Source organism: Hyposmocoma kahamanoa, unplaced genomic scaffold (genome assembly GCF_003589595.1).
Source record: "Hyposmocoma kahamanoa isolate Upper Pololo Valley unplaced genomic scaffold, ASM358959v1 99702, whole genome shotgun sequence".
Lineage (NCBI taxonomy): Eukaryota > Metazoa > Arthropoda > Insecta > Lepidoptera > Cosmopterigidae > Hyposmocoma > Hyposmocoma kahamanoa.
The window spans coordinates 1,670,571-1,688,110 of record NW_020656001.1 but is presented as its reverse complement, the minus strand read 5'-3'; the positions used below and the strand labels follow the sequence as shown (position 1 = coordinate 1,688,110).

The following is a 17,540-nucleotide window of genomic DNA, read 5'->3' as shown; positions in this document are numbered from 1 at the left end:
TTGATTGGTTTGCTTTTAATAACCAGCTTCTTAATGAGAAAAAAACAAATTGTGTGAAATTTACATTACCCGATGTTAAAGAGACGATTACAATCATTGTAGTGAGAAACGAAAAATTGTATCTTGTGGATATAGTTACATTTCTAGATATAGGTAACGTTAGATGCTAAATTGCAATGGGGTCCACATATAAGTAAGTTATCAAAATGGCTCAGCTCTGCAGTGTCCGCGATTAAAAAAATACGAAACTTTCAGACGTCGAAACCGCTAGATTGGTTTACTTCAGCTACTTTCACAGTCTAAATGACATACGCCATTTTGCTTTTGGGTGATGCCGCCGATAACTATAGAATCTTTGTCCTGCAGAAACATGCAGTTAGGGCAATTTACAATGTGGGCCCCAGAGTATCTTTGAGAGATAAGTTTAAGGAAATTAATATTCTTACACTAGCATCACAGTACATCTATGAAAATGTAATTTATGTTAAGAAGAATAGTAATCTCTTTATGAAAAATAGTGGCAGACATAACATTAATACGAGGAATAAAACTAAACTAGCTGTTCTTGATAGTCGTCTTCACAAAGTGACAAATACATTTAAAGGACAATGTATACACTTCTATAACAAGATTCCAGTTGATATACAAAATTTGCCATTAATGTGGTTTAAAACTATAGTGAAACAAAAATTTTATACTAAAGATTATTATACAACTTCTGCGTACTTGGATGACAAAAATCCGTGGTAGTAACCCGTTTAGCTCATGGAGGTAGTCTTGATCTCCGATGTTTGAAAGCAAAACAAAAAATATATTGTAAATGTTGAATGCGTTACAATGTGAACAAATGTTATTTACAAAGAGCAATCCCTAGAGGTTCTTGCTCATTCTTCTCAGGGGAATCTGCCTTAGGAATGAGCGGCAGAGTTTAACCAATTTGACGATTTCAAGTTTTAATAGTGCTTACCAATGAAATAAAGATTATTTTGATTTTTTATTTTGAATTTTACCCAGCAAACCATATGGGCCACTGGCGTACCAAAATTAGGAATTCGAATTTATTTTTCTATTTTTCTTGTCCGGACCAGTCAAAGGTTCATCATCAGGCCGACAATATAATTTGCCCAGGTATCTGATATCGGCAAACACATCCAATTGTTTGTCTCTAATTGTCTGCTAACAACCAATCCAGACATTATCAAGTATTTGTTCCTATTAGACTTGTGCCTGATCCTAGATAGGGTCAGTCAAGTGAACCAGGTTCGTCTTCTAGTTCATTCTGTTAGTCTTGTCCTTGTTCAACCACTGAACGAATGCTTCAAGCTGAATATTGTATTCACATGAAGTCCTACGGACTTCTAGTATTTATGAGATCTATAGTAGATTGTACTAAATATTTAAAAATACAATTTCTATGAAATCTTTGATACTATTTGATTTCCCTTCACACTTTACAAGTTTAAGACTGTCATTCTAACTAAATATCCTTTTTTTACATAACAATAATGGAATAACATTTAGTTTAGTTAGAATTGTGTGTTTAAAAATCAATATTTACAATGATTTTGGATTGCTTATAAAATTTACATTTCACATTTTTAAAACTATTATAGTTCTATTCTATTATTATTATTATATCTTATTAGTATTAGGTTGCATTAATTGGACTGCATAACTATAGCATGTTATAAATTATTGCATGAGAATTACAAAAACTAAGAAAAATTTGTATGCCATAAGGTGGATCACAGTGATTCAAAATTCATTCTAGTGACACCTATTGATTTTTACACATTTACCTACTGATTTTGACGTTGGCTTACTAGTATTGAGATCAATTTTTATTCACACATTCATTGTGATAATCGGTGGAGCCATTATAAAGAAATTGGAATTCACATACATTTTAACAATAACTTTCGGATATGATTATATATACTGAATTAAAATAAACAACTTGAAAATATAACTCCACTGTTTGAAATTAACTTGGGCTTAGCAATTGAATGAATAATGGGTTGAGGACGATTCAAATGAAACAAGTTCGGCTATTTATTCCATAAGCATGACCAATATTCAGTTTGTATTGGATAGAATATTTATCAACTGCAATCACTGCAACGAACTATCATTTTACTCCGTCTTAAACCGATAACTTGCATGATAGTGCTGACATGGAGAGGGAGAGAAGGGCCCTGTCTGTTAGATGTAATGTGCTCGCCCGCAGGTTTGCTCGTTGCACCAAAGATGTAAAGATCTCATTATTTAAAGCATATTGCCAAAACTTTTACACAAGCAGCGTGTGGGTGAAGTATACGCAGAGAACCCTGAATACATTAATGGTGCAATATAACAACGCTTTTAGGATGCTAATGGGGCTGCCGCGACACTGTAGTTTCATGCCATTATACGCAAGAAGGCTGCCTCACTCATGACGCGTGTGCGCGGCAGCGCTAATAGCGTCCTAGCCGTTTTTGCCAACAGCCTGGACTGCCCCTACCAAGTACATTGGGTGCAACTACACGTGCGTAGGGTAGTGGTCTAGATGTGGCATTTCACTAGAATTAAGTAATTTTGTGTTGTACTAATCAGAGCACGTAAGAAAAATGTACTGTATTACTAACATTATTATGAAGCATGGTCCGAAATAAATTATTCTATTCTATTCTATTTTATTCTATTCTATTCTATTTAAAAAAAGACAGAATATAATAGTCCTAGTTCAGGAACTATACAAGCCTAGTCCCTAGTAGTGACATTCGATCGCTGCCTGGTGATAGGTACCAGTACCATAATGTAACTCACATGGGAATATGTGAAAGTAATTACTGGGAATTAGTTGAGTTTTCTATGGTCAACTTTTTTGACCGGGATTACGGATTGTGGCAACGTGCACATTTTCATTCAAAAATACGTTTATGGAGCGATCACGGCGTAACGCGCGGCCTGCATGATAGCTTGAAGGTATCCCGCCGGCAGCCCACATGGTCAGCTACAAATGTAACTTAAGATTAGGTGTGACGTGCTGTGACCTTATACTTTACAAAAATGCGCTGAGAGTTAAAATAAACTGGCCTACAAAGAGATCTGACACCACATTTTAAGTTAACACTCAAGTTATTTTTTTACGATCGATACAATTAATAACGTATCATGCGCGCTTGCTTTTCTGCGAAATTTACTATGAAGCTGTATTGATTTATGCAGAGCGTGACATATATTTCATATGTATATACATATGCTATAATGTTGCCAGGCGATTTTATTTGGGTTCAGCTGTGTGTTTCCTTCATCCATTCATCTCAATCACCCATTAGCTCATTGTTCATTTCATCAATTACCCATCTTTCTCACCATCATCTTTCACTGAACTTTCAAGCCATTTAATTTTGTGCGAGCAATGCGATTCGTAGACCTCACAAGGCAATAGTTTTTGCGAGAAATGTGATAGCTTTTTGTTTAAATTACAATGCTGCTAAGGCGATTTGTATTTTGATCATTTATTTAGTTTTATACTGTGCCTGCGAATAGTATATAAATATACCCAAATGTGCAAGTGCAAACGCGACGGTAGGTCCAAAAAAAAATGTTGGTACCTCATGTTGAGGGGTATCCATTTCAGCCCCAAGGCATGTTCCGCTATTTTTCGTAGTTATCGAATTGCTATATTTGGATTTGTTATCTCTATGTTGAACTATGTAATTGCCTGTTTAGATTTTTAATTTAATGCTGAAAATTGAGGTCTGACTCACTCGAAAGCGAATTTTCCAAATCAAATTTGACTTGACGTGAAGTTCATCGTTATCACGTGAATGTAGCTGCTCTAAGCGAAACTCATCTTGCCGATGAAGGAGACTTGGTGGAAGACATTGGCGGCTACACTTTTTTGTAGAAAGGTACCGCTGCCTCCGAACCCCGTTTAGGTGTAGGATTTGTTTTAAAAATCACTTAGACACATTGCGCTTTCACATGGATAAAGCCAATTACCTTAATGTTGTCAGTATCTATGCTCCAACGTTAGATAAATCTGATGACATCAAGGACAAGTTCTATGACGATTTAACGCAATGTCTTGACAACATACGTGAACAGTGAACAGGTTTTATTTTTGGGCGATTTCAATGCCAGATTCGGTTGAGACTATAAGGCTTGGCCTGGAGTTCTGGTACGAAAAATGAATGAGCGTTATAGATTTCAAAGGAGTTGCGGCTCAATTTAGGTTTGGCGTTGGCGTAAATGCTGTTGAGATGATCGTTTTTAGGACGTCATGGTACGAATAAGCGAAACGGACTTGTTTAGGTTCCAAGTTGAATAAGAGTTCAAGGTATTTTTATTTTTTATAACGGTAAATTTTGCAAGAATAGTTTTTAGTTTACTACATATCATATCGATATGTTCTGTCCATTTCATACGATTTATCTATTGTTAGCCCTACTAATGTACCTACATATGGCTATCCACAAGTGCTATATATATATATATATAAGGGCATGTGCATAAACATCAAGTTTTTATTTATTGATTGGGGCGATGCCAATCTTGTCAAATTTAACGCTACCAAAACGCAGGCGTGTCTATTCTTCACAAAACGGAGCCCCTTTGAGCTGAGCTGACTTCGACTTTTCGTGATATATCCATACCGATAGCCGACCGTCTCCAGCTTCTTGGAATGGACCTGTCGTCCAATATGAACTTCGGCAGATACATTGAATCCGTGGCCAAAAATGCAGGACAGTTGCTTCATTTATACCAAGCACAAGTCCGGTCGAGAGTGGAGAGTTGCTGCCAACTTTGAGATGGCTCTGCTACATACCAAACCAGCCACCTTGGATGCAATAGACAAGCGTGTCAAGAGGTTTATAGGTGACTCGGAATTAGTAGAGACGACGCTGCAGAGCCTTGATCACCGCCGTAAATTTGCCTGCTTATCGGTATTTTGCACGATTTATCACGGAGAGTGTGCGATGGAATGACACGATTTAATTCCTATAATAATAATAGTCCATCGTCGATCTCATCGCCGTTTTCCGTCAGGTGAGATGGAGGTCAAATGCACACTTACATTTGTATAAAAAAAAGTCTTACCTCTGAACTCTGCGACCGGTCATTGTTGGTCATATCAGTGTATACGTAGTATTTATATGGTCTGTGGTATATGCCTACATTTGCGAAATTTAATTGAATTTACCGAGTGTCTCAGTGAGAGAAATGCCCTAATTGAACGTAATAGTGTGGAATCCGTTTTTATACTTGGCGACATCAACGCGCACCCAGTTGAACAGTTTGCAACAGAATTGTTAGATTTTTGTTTTGAAAAGTCATAGTCATGTGTTGATATGGACTTATTACCTTTGGATAGTTATACGTTTGTGACTGAGGCTCATGGGTGTCGCTGTTGGCTCGACCGTTGTTCACTGACAAGTGCGGCGCGACTCACTGTGGTTACGGCTTCTGTTTTGTATGGAATGTTGGTTTATAGTACTTCAAGTATTGAATCACAAAATACCGGACAGTAAAGTAATTTGGAGAGAAAGAGATAGTGATCAGATAAATAAATATTTTGATGAAATAAATATTTGGTACGAATCCGACCGGATCGAAGGAATTTTTTCTGAGTGTTCGATCTTTGTATTAATAATTATAACAAACTAGTGGAGTAATTTCACAAAAAATAATTGAATATCAATTCAATAAAAATTTAATTAACACAGTGAATAGCGACATCTCTCGCCATGACTGGTAGCTGTAAAGGTACTAACTGGGTAATAAATCTGTAATAGATTTCTCATAGATGGCGCTACGACTAAAAAGTCGTTGAAAGACTAAATATTTTGAATTCTGTAATTCGAAATGAAAACAATTGGTTCTTCCCAACGTGTTAAATAAATGTGAAAACAATTTCTGTTCTGTTGAATCGCATAGGTCGTTATTAGTTTCAATGTATCGTAATATTATAGGTATACTAACAGAGGCTTCAGAGTATAGTTTTAATTAATTGAAAACTAAAAGCCATATTAATAAACATAAACAAATACCTGTCTGGAACAAATACGTCAGGGGAGTGCACCAAGAGGCTCGGATTTGTTACAAAATGCGGCTTTCGTATGGTAAACCTACTAGTTGGGCATATTTACGAAACATTTTAAAGCTAAACTTAGGATCTGTCAGAATAATTCCGACTATGAAAAGGGGATATTTAAAATAACTAAATACTGGATATAACTTCTTCACTTTAATTGTCACGAACGTACATTGATTATAATCTTCACCTGAGAATTTTTAGTAACAATCTGTGTCGAGCACGTACTGTTTCAATCAGGTTACCCCACCAATCGAGAAACAGTCCGCGTATAATAATCACAACTTCCGTTTCCTAATCTTATTTAATCATGTATTTTGCTAAACCGTACAATTACTGTATAGCAAAATACACAAATTTATACAAACGAGTTACTACTACTAAGTACAATTTTTAGAGATATCTTGTAAATGCTAATACAATTAAGAAACAGCACGCGGTACAGTGGTCACAACTTCCGTTTCCGAATCTCATAATTATGTATTTTGCTAAATAGTACAATTACTGTATAGCAAAGCACTCAAATCTATGCAAATGAATTACTACTATTTATGTACAATATTACAAAGATATTTTATAAATACTAGTATAATCGCGAAACATCACACAGTATAATAATCGCAACTTCCGGTGCCGAATCTAATTTAATTGTGTATTTTGCTATAGAGTACATATTACTGTATAGCAAAATACTCGAATTTACCCAAACAAATTACTAATATTAATTTACAATATTATAAAGATATTTTAGGAATGCTAACACGAACAAATGAAGATGGACATTATTGCAAGTAATCATTCATGTAAGGACTTCAGTAAATTTTGGAAGAATACTAACAAACTAAATCAAAAACCAAGTCTTTCTGTGAATGTTGGTAGTGTGTATTCCACTCAAATAGAGAATGCATTCCGGTGTCATTTCAAGGTTAGCTCGCCGCTCTCGTCCGTGCAGCGGGTGCCCGATGTAGAGTGTGGCAAGGATGACTTACGAATAAGGTTCTTACCCCATGAAGTGCATTCCATTATAAACAAAGTGGTGAGAGGAAAGTCTCCCGGTCACGACGGGCTCAGCATAGAGCACCTAAAGTACGCTGGAGAGCACTTGCTGCGGGTGTTGACCATCTTTTTCAACTTATGTTTGAGTCATAGTTCCCTGTCCGCTGATCTTCTGTGCACGGTGGTTGTATCAGTAATAAAGAACAAAACCGGAGACGGCTTTGACTTGTCTAACTACAGGCCCATATCTCTGGCTACTGTGATAGCTAAGATGTTGGATAGTCTGCTGGATAAACGCCTGGATAAAGTAATTAACTTACATGACAATCAATTCGGTTTCTGGCCTGGATTGTCCTCAGAAAGCGCTATCCTGTGTCTCAAGCGACTGTCCAGTAGTATACTACCCGTAAAACGCCTATATATGCGTGTTACCTGGACTTGTCAACGGCGTTTGACCTAGTTTCATATAACACTCTATAGCACAAGCAGCAGGCTTAGCATGTGCCCGTAAACAAAAGTTATCTCTTCTTCGATGACAGTTCCAAGAAGAGGTAACTTTTGTCTTCTAGAGAAAATTGACGTTTCGGGCTCATGCTAAGCCTGCTGGAAAGTGAGACTTGTTCACCGTGCGAGTTGACTGCAATTTTAAAATTCCGGTACAGCCACCAAAACAATACAGTGAGGTGGGGTGCTCAATAGGATGCGTACAGGTTGGAATGTGGAGTTAGGCAGGGCGGTTTGAGTTCTCCGCGGCTCTTCAACCTGTACATGGACGGGTTGAAGAGCCAGAAGTACCAATATTGGTTGTCATATTGATATATGTTACGCTGATGACATTCGTTATCTTGACACCGAAATATGATACCTGCTGCATGTATGTTATGAAACATAGTAACAGTGGTGACTATTTTTATTTAAATAGAGAATTTTGATCCAAAGTGTATAAAACTGTATAATAAACAAAATAAAATACATTTTTAGAATTATCCTTGTACAGTGTAGTCGTCTAAATTCTATATCTATGTCTAAAACTATACCAGATAACGGCAATCTGACTTAAGACAGACAGACCATTAGGTTTTTATTTATGGAAATAATTTTGGTACATAGCTTTGGCACCTACGTAAAAAAATTTAAAGATTTTAACAACCTTCATCGACTCATTTTCATATTAATATTTCATTGTAGGGAACAAATTGGTAGTAAGCTGGTAAATTTTTATAAAAACTTACAGAAAGTCGATAGATTTAATAATTACGTATTGCAATGTAAATTCTACCCGCGAAACACATACTTTATGCTTTGTGTCGTGTGCTAGGTCATTATTTTTTTAAAGATCAATACATACAATAATTCAAGTACTAAACGAAATTAAAGTAAAGAAAGCCTAACAAGAGCAGTGCATTTGCAGTCATGTTCACAAATGGGGTGATAAAATGGCCGCCACGCTCTCATGATGCGACGACGCTCACCCTTACCCCCGACGCGACGACCCTCCCCGATATGACGCCACTGAGTACTCCCGAACTACATGACTTATTACCCGATTACATGACTAGCAATCGGATGCTTAACATGTAATGCGCTTTTGTATCGAAAAAATCCCGCGACACCGCGACTGACGAAATTATTCAGTATAAAACTGAAGGAAAAGAAACGTGTAACGTTATTTGTAATTTTATGTAACATTTAAGCTAGCTTTTATCGTATATGGGTCACTTTTTAATAACCATTCGTTTCTTTTGTGACATTTGGTATCATTATGTTGAGTGTGTATGTTATTATTATTAATTCATTCATTCAGACCCCATTTTTGAAAAAAGAAATTCTAGGTCAATGCACAATAAACCATTTTTTCAGTCAATAGAATTTATTTAATTTCAAAGCGGTTAGAACTTATAACTGCAATCGCATACTGTAAGCCATGGCTTTCATATACTTATAATATGATAAAATGATTTGAAACAACCGAGATCGATCTCACCGAGGGGATGTTGTAAATCGGTAAACCTGTCTGGGCCATTGAGAGTCAAATTGGCGCAGCCAGACAGGGCGGCGCTGCGATTTATGCGACAAAATAAACTTTATCTTCTACTTGATAAGGTATGAAATCACCGATACCGGAGGGCCTAAAAGGCCAAATCATGTAATTCTGCTTTTTTTTGCCACATCAAAGAAAGCAAAACCTTAACTTTACCGATGTTTTATTTTTTATTTTATAATATTCATAAATGGTTTATTACGAGAATTTTGAGTAAATAAGTATGTTCATCGATAAAACAACTACAAAAAAAGTTACCAAGTAACGAAGAATTTCATAAATTTTCAATGATTCGGCTGGCAATAAGTTAGAAGTTGTCAACGTCAACAACAAACAAGCTCAAACGTAGAGGGAGAACTTTCCAAAAACAAAAAAACTTTTTTATTCTCCCTCTACGATCTCAAATAATTTCTTAATTCATTTGTTAAAATATGTTTTTGTGATCAACAACAAAGTTTCCACTTATAATACACATACACTTGATTGGATCAGTTTACAAAATGTTGTGTTGTTATAATTATCACATCAATTACTCCGTGAAAATAAAAAAAGTACGTGACATAATTGAATTTCTTCTCATTTATTTTTAAAGCGATATGCTGTGATGCTAATAATTAATTTCATATTTTTAAATACGGAGAGATGTTCAAGAGTATCTGATGGTTTGTGGACCATTCTGCTTGACATGGAGCGCAACCACAACCTAGATAGGGCTCGGTGTTATATATAATAATAGTACTACGCGAGCTAGAGCAGAACAAGTAATGGCAAACTTGATAAATGCTTAGGGATCGGGGACCAGCGAGACACCAAAGGCATGGTCCGTTGTAAGTACTACACAGAAATATTTAATTATAAAGTAACATGAAGGTTGTAATAAATAAACATTCGTTTCAGTAATTATGTAAACAACTACAACAGCAAATTTTTTTTAAATGCTGCCGACATAAATGCTAATGTCGTGATTGGAGAACCTCCTCGTGGAAGCTCTCTGTCCGAAGCTGACAGGAGGTTGTTGGGCGTTCTGGGCTCGGTTTCGGTTTGGTGAAGTTCTTTATGATAGGATTTGAGCAGATGATAGTGCCACACAAATGAGTCATGGTTAGGCCCTCCACATAAATAATCAAAATATCTGTAAAAAAAATGTTATTTTTTTAATATTAAAATTAGTTTGAACTGAAAATTGATTTTATTTCAATATATGTGTTTGAATAGGAATTAGGTACCTAAGTGCACATAGAAATAATTGAAACTAATAATATAGAAATGTAAAATTGCTTGGGTAGGTAGATACATACTAATTTAGCAATAAGAGAATGGTATCTTTTCCTAAAAATTTTGCAGGTCTGCCTTATTACTTCCTAACACCTTAGTCATACTAAACTTTTAGTAGTATCTGAAGAAATAAGTGTTATGATCCAAAAACCATTGCATTTATAGATGATTACCATTGATTACTGAAGACTGACTTAATATTACCCTTTAAACATTATGTTCTTTCTGAGTTCGTGGAAAATTGATGTACTTTCTCTTAAAATGGTCATTGTTAAAGGCCATTGGTTATATATAGCTCTCATGTATTTGGATATATGGACTTGGTGCATTTTGTGGTATACCTACACTAGCTCCAATAAACCCAGATGTTTAAAAACTCAATGCACTTAATAGGTACCTTATACAAAATAGTTAAATCATAAATGGAAATTACATAATTGTAATTAATATACCTTATGGTAGTAAACATTGACTTTCAAATAAATGGACGACGGGTCTAATACAAAAACCACGAAAAAAATGTCCCAAGTCAACCTATTTAAACGTAGCGACATGTAAAGGAATATGAAAAAGCTAAAACGTTGAATTTAAATTGTAATGTCATCGCAGTACTGTCTAATTTTGCTTGCTTCGCTGTCAGTAAGACTAAAGCGTGAATGACGCTCTGTATACGATTTTATACAGCTCTATAAGTTCTGACACTTTTTAGCGCGGTCCCGACGTCCATATAATTGTAAGTCAATGGGTAGTAATGATTCTTTCACTTATCTTGGTAGTTATACTTTTTTCACCTCTCGCGCGGGCAAATAAGGCTCAATTTCATATATGATTCACAACACAAACTTTTATTTAGCTTATAAAGCCCGGTAAATTCCGAGTCCGGAAATTCGAACGAAAGTTCAATTATTTGAAGAGTAGCACTCCTGTGACGGTATAATAGTTGTTCCGTGACTCACGCGCGGTCTAAAAAGTATTTATACAGTCCTAGGTCAGCAGTTTTAAATTAATTTTCTAAATAATATAACGAAATGAATTGTAAAATGTTCTTATGGAGTAACTTCTTACGATTCTGCTGTTTGACATAAAAGCTATTCCTATTTTTGGACTATTTTATGCATTTCCATAGAACAATGTCAAAAAGATGAATTGCGTTATAAGAATTGATAGCAATTCATAATATGAATATCGGTTAAGTGACCTTTTTGCGATTTGAAATATGAATCGTATTATGATTCTGCTAATGGGGCCTTTTAACCCTGCCGATCATTTTCATCTCCCTCTCTAAGCCCTCATTACGGTTACCTAGGAAACGCCCTTACCGTTCCAGAGTTTTATAATCTCTGTACAGAGTACTAAAAAAACCGACCTCATAAGTACGTGGAATTACGTCTATTTGCTAAGTTTTATTGAAATATCCCCTACTTCGCCGCTATACAGGACTTGACACTGGAGAAAATAAAAATCGCTTCTTACTACTCAAAGCATATGAAGAGAAAACGCCTTGAATTGGAGAAATAGCAAAATCAACCATTAAAATAATTGCTCCTAAAGTAAAGTTAGGCGCTATTTATAATAAAAATGAATCTTCATGCGTGAACAGCCATCCTTAGAGGTGGATGATTTTCTTCAAAATTAAATGGGACCACTATGAAAGTACCCCCTTTCAAACAAAAAAAAAAGAATCATGAAAATCGGTTCACAAATACCGGAGTTATATACACAGTCGAATTGAGAACCTCCTCCTTTTTTGAAAACGGTTAAAAAGAGATCGTACTATCAACTTATTAGATATTTACTCTAATAATCATTGACTTACAAACATATAGACGTCGGGTCCGCGCTAAAGTGTCCGAACTTATAGGGCATTAAAATCGTATACAGAGCGTCATTCACGCTTTAGTCTTCGTTTGTTCGACTGACAGCGAAGCAAGCAAAATTAGACAGTACTGCGATGACATTACAATTTAAATTCAACGTTTTAGCTTTTTCATATTCTTTTAAATGTCACTACGTTTAAATAAGTTGACTTGGGACATTTTTTTCGTGGTTTTTGTATTAGACCCGTCGTCCATTTATTTGTAAGTCAATGCTAATAATAGAAATTTATAAGCTATATTCCTGACGTTGACGGATTTCACACTTTTCGCGAATAATTTCCAGATCTCTGCGTATTCTATTTAGACTATTTTTTTCCATCCTCTAAAATTCTATCCGTAGAGATATGGTATGTGGGCGTGGTTCAATTCATATTGCACAAAAGATATGACACGCCCTTCAAACATCGCCATCAATGATCTTATCGCTACAGTTTTATTCTAAGACTATGGAATCTTTTTTTTCCATCCTCTAAGGTTTTATTCGATGTTTTCTATTTTTTTTATATTTTCTGGACTTGGGCTCTAAGGTTTTATTCGATGTTTTCTATTTTTTTTTTTATATTTTCTGGACTTGGGCGTAGTGATTCATTGACGGTGATTGATGGTTATCTACTTCGATATTTTGTGATTAGAGTAAAATGCCTAATATGTCGCAGCGAAAAGAATACAATTTTCAATAACAAAAAGTAATACAAACCACCGGCTCCTAACCGCAGCATAGTGCGCGTGTTGTAAGAAAATCGGTTGTACTCTCAGTGTCATGCGCGCGCATACACAGTATGTCGTTTTAATTCGTTTCGTAGTAATCGTTACTAGTATTTTCTTGTATGGGGCCATATCTGGGACCTGATAGTTTTAGAGATATTAAAGAGACAAAGTGAAAATTTAAATTTTATTGAATTGATGTTCAATTATTTTTATGTGAAATTATTCCACTAGCTTGTTATAATTATTTATACAAAGATCGAACACTCAGAAAGAATTATAAATTATAACAAGCTAGTGGAATATTTTTACATAAAAATAATTGAATAATATGAATTCTATAAAAAATTAAATACAATGAATAGCGACACCTCTAGCCAGGACTTGCTAGCTGTAAAGGTATCTGACTGGGTGACGAAATACTTAAGATTTCTTATAGACGGCGCTACGGCTAAAATGTCGTTCAAAAAACCAAATACAAAGGTCGTGTCTTTGTATTACTACACTACAAACACAGCAAAGTCCATAAGGACCGCTGGTTCATTCTATGGCTTAGTATAGAGGTTGGCTAGGTATGCTAGAAGACGTCGGTTCGAAGGGCTTTTTCTGAGTGTTCGATCTTTGTTTAAATAATTATAACGAAAAAGTGAAAATATTTTTCGTATTTTTGACGAAATCTTTTTTGAAATGTTATTACTAAACTTTCTTCCATTATATTTTTTTCATAAATTTACAAATAAACGAGGTGTTTGAAATTACAAAACTTCAATGTATATCGGAGGCACCGCTCAATTAATAATAACGCACACATGCACGCGTCCGCTATCATCACAGGTCGACACGAGATTACACGCGAATGATCAATTGTGGCACCGAACACGTCCTGTATTAATTATAAAAACTAAATCAACTTAAGTGCTGAGTATTTTGTTTTGTATTAATACAATTGTAATACAGAAAATTAGAGAAAATAACTGAATGCGACGTATAGCATCGATCGATCGATCTCCGACAGTGGGGCGGCTCGTGGCGGCACACGGGCTGTTGGACCTGTTGATGAATATTATGAATAAGTGTTAGAATTTCTAACACACGCTACAACCAAAATTGTATTGTACCAAAAAGAAAACCCAATAAACTCAACTTCCATAAAAGAAGGCCTTCGGCAAACTTTTAGAAACAGTACTTCTCCTCCTATTAATGGATCTGAATATCATGCAGTGGAACGCCCAAAGTATTGTAAGTAATAGGTTTTTATGTCTTTATGACCATAATATACACGTAGCTACAATTTTAGAAACTTGGTTAACATCTATTAAAAATTGTAACATAAAAGGATATCATATAGAAAGAAATGATATGGGCAATAAACATAAAGTCGTAGCTATTTTAATCCATAATATAATAGTCTAGATTACAAAAAAATAAATAAATACATATTCTGACAATTCCTTACAAAACATTTGTGTAAGAATTACTGTAAATAATTAGGAAATAAGTATTGTAAGTTTTTATTGTCCAACAAATTGTACTCCATCTTTTGACAAGAGTAAATTTGAAACTTTAGTGAAATCAGTGCCCAAACCTGTGATATGTGCTGGTGGTTTCAATGCTCACCACACAACTCTGTTAATATTAGAGGTAGAGATATTTTGAAGATTATTGATGACAATGACTTTGTTTTACTTACGCGTAATCCTAGGTTTTACTGAATAGCGGAGAGGTCACAACAGTTGGTTCGTTGACATGGCGTCCAAATGCCTTAGATTTGTCTTTGGTTTCTTCATCCTTAGCTCTTTCTTGTGATTGGTCTGTACATAATGATCCACTTGGCAGTTATCACCTTCCTGTAATAATCAAAGTTTTTGTAAATAATAATAATGTCATAAATAGTGGTCTCACAACTGATAATAGCGACCTGCATCCTTTTTACTAGATTGCAATATTTATGTACAAAATGTAGATTTGGAATTGTCAAATTTTCAGGATCAAAATTATACTTCTTTAGAAGATTATACAGTGTTCTCTGAAATCTTGTTTTCTGCTACTGATAAGTCTCTTTCACTTCGTAATTCTTCTTCGACTAATACTTCGGTTGATAACTCTCGTTTTAGGAAGTTGGGTAAAAACCCTCCACACTACTGGTGGAATAATAAATGTACTGAAGCTGTTAATAATCCCAAGTCTGCTTATATTAATTTTAAAAACAATCCTTCGGATGAAACGTTCATTGAGTTCAAAAGATGTTACTAATAAAACATTTTCTTATTGATTATGTTATTATTATTCTTTTATTATTGACTATGTTAATAATAAAACATTTTCCCCTCTGAGCCTTCGAAATTATATTTTTCATAATTTTCCCATTTTTCGGGATTTTTTCCGGAAAAACGTCCATTTCAAATTTTTCGGATAATTACCCAACAGTACACACGTATAAACCGCGCTGCGACGTTTAATATGGAGTCAGCATACTTATTCTTATTCTACTATGATCGACCGGTTAACAGTAAATGTTAACCAAGGAGAACACTATTTTTAACACTCGTCTCCCGGGTATCACGAATCAATTATAAGTAGTTAATATAAGCTCTAAGCTCGACCTCGGTACTATCTAAGCTGAATTCAATTTTGTTGGGTAATGTTCTTCTAAAAAAGTACTAGCTGAATGCGGTCCAACTGTGTATATTTAATGCAAGTAATCAATTAAAAAAAACCTCTGTTGCCCCTTAGACTATTCCTTTTATTTTTTTCCATCCTCTAAGACTGCTGCAAATTGACTGCATGATGGTTTTTTGCATGAAGTTGATTACGACTTCACGCATTAACTGCATACAATCGATCTCGGCTGCACGAAGTCGGGTTTCGACTGCATGCAGTTCATGCGTGAAGTCGTTACAACTTCATGCAGTCAACGTCTCGGCTGCATGAAATTGATTACGACTTCATGCATTAACTGCATACAGGCAGTCACGGGTGAGCAAGGTTCGGAGTTCGGGGTCTTCAGCGACTACCGAACTTGTAAAGGAACTCTAAGGACTTGCTCTTTGCCAAGTTGTATTACACTCGAACGCAATAACATATTATATTAGAAATGTTCATGGGAAACAAGATGTACAGAAGTAGAAGACAGCAAGAGAATAAGTATAGTTCCAACTTAATAAACTTGTAAGTCTTATATATTGCGCACCCAAGTCGGCCGAAGCAAAGAGAGCACGCACAGGCGGGGTTATAGCTCGAAGAGTACATGTATTTCACTCCCTCAGACTATTTGTTTTATTTTATTTAATAAGGCTTACCAACTAAGTACATACAGATACGTTTGCATAAACTACGGGTGCTCTAGCCTCGTACAACACTTTGTAGTCTCAATGCGCATTTCATTATTATGCGAACTTGTGCGTCTGTACACGGTTGCGCGAAATATGTAACTGGCCAGAAGATTAGTTTAAAAAAACTTTATTTATTCTGACAGAGTGACTGCTTAGTTCTAATAAATGACAATAATCGATCTTAAAACTAATTTACAGAGTTTATATATTATTTTATTCATTTGTCAGCATGCGAGCAACTGGCACAGTTAGGCGTGCTGACAAAACGGAAAGAGCCACGTTCATTAGCCTTAACTCGCGCGCCTATAAGCCGCGCTGGTATTGCCCTACTTGTTCTTTTCTACTATGGGCCGGTGGTCTATATATATAGTGGTTAACTGTTTTGATTTTAAAGATTTTTGTATCTTTGTTACTAGGAGGGTGCAGGCGCAGCGTAAGTTCGCACAAGGCGCTTACATCCCGCCACAAAATAATTTCCCTAGGAGCGATGACACCACCACCGTCACACCCACCAAGGAAGATCGCACTGGCGTGATTCAAATGGCACGTCAGAATGCGAAATCACTACTGGATCTTGTGTCCTTCAAGCGTAAGTGTTGTGTATAATATTGTACGATCGACCGTATGTGGATGTAAGTAAATAAATTGTACGTAGAAACTAGAAACTGTTAGATTGGTTCATTTTAGCAACTTTATAGAATCTTTGTCGTACAAAAACGTGCTGTTAAGCCAAATTACAATCTGGGCCCCTGAGTATTTCCGACAGATAAGATTTATAAAATTAACATTCTCACACTGACGTCACTGTATATTTAGGAAAAAAATATATTATGTTAAGAAGTTAATAGTTAATTTTTTCATGATTAATAGTGGCGCAAGATTTTTTTTTATAATGTAGTTTATATATATACCATAATTGTCTGTCTTTTTTGAAGACGGAGTAAATTGACATTTGTGGGGTTGCCAGTTTTCATGAAAGTTTAAATAGTTACGTAGTTGTTGTCGATAGTTTTATCGATATATTGTGAAAGAAGATAAAGTTTTGCCAAAAATGACTAAATTGTGAATGTTACGACGACGTTCTTATGATTACTAATTGAGTTATTGCCTTCTTTATTCTTAAATTGACAGTTGACGTACTATTATCGAGATTAATTTTTATTCATGTACATTTTAACAAGAATAGCCGGATTTGGTGTGTGTATGTGTGTGTGTGTGTGTGTGTGTGTGTGTGT

The 17,540-nt window shown here is 35.4% G+C and overlaps 1 protein-coding gene across 1 annotated transcript in view; it reads left to right on the top strand.

Annotated features, from left to right (window-relative positions):
- Window positions 1–16,534: 16,534 nt before the first annotated feature.
- LOC113239163 overlaps window positions 16,535–17,540 on the top strand; it is a 5,325-nt gene continuing 4,319 nt past the window's right edge. Inside the window, exons 1-2 of the mRNA XM_026476035.1 lie at window positions 16,535–16,623; window positions 16,722–16,894. Of these exons, the coding sequence (XP_026331820.1) occupies window positions 16,535–16,623; window positions 16,722–16,894 (262 nt within the window). The remainder of the gene's footprint in view (window positions 16,624–16,721; window positions 16,895–17,540) is intronic.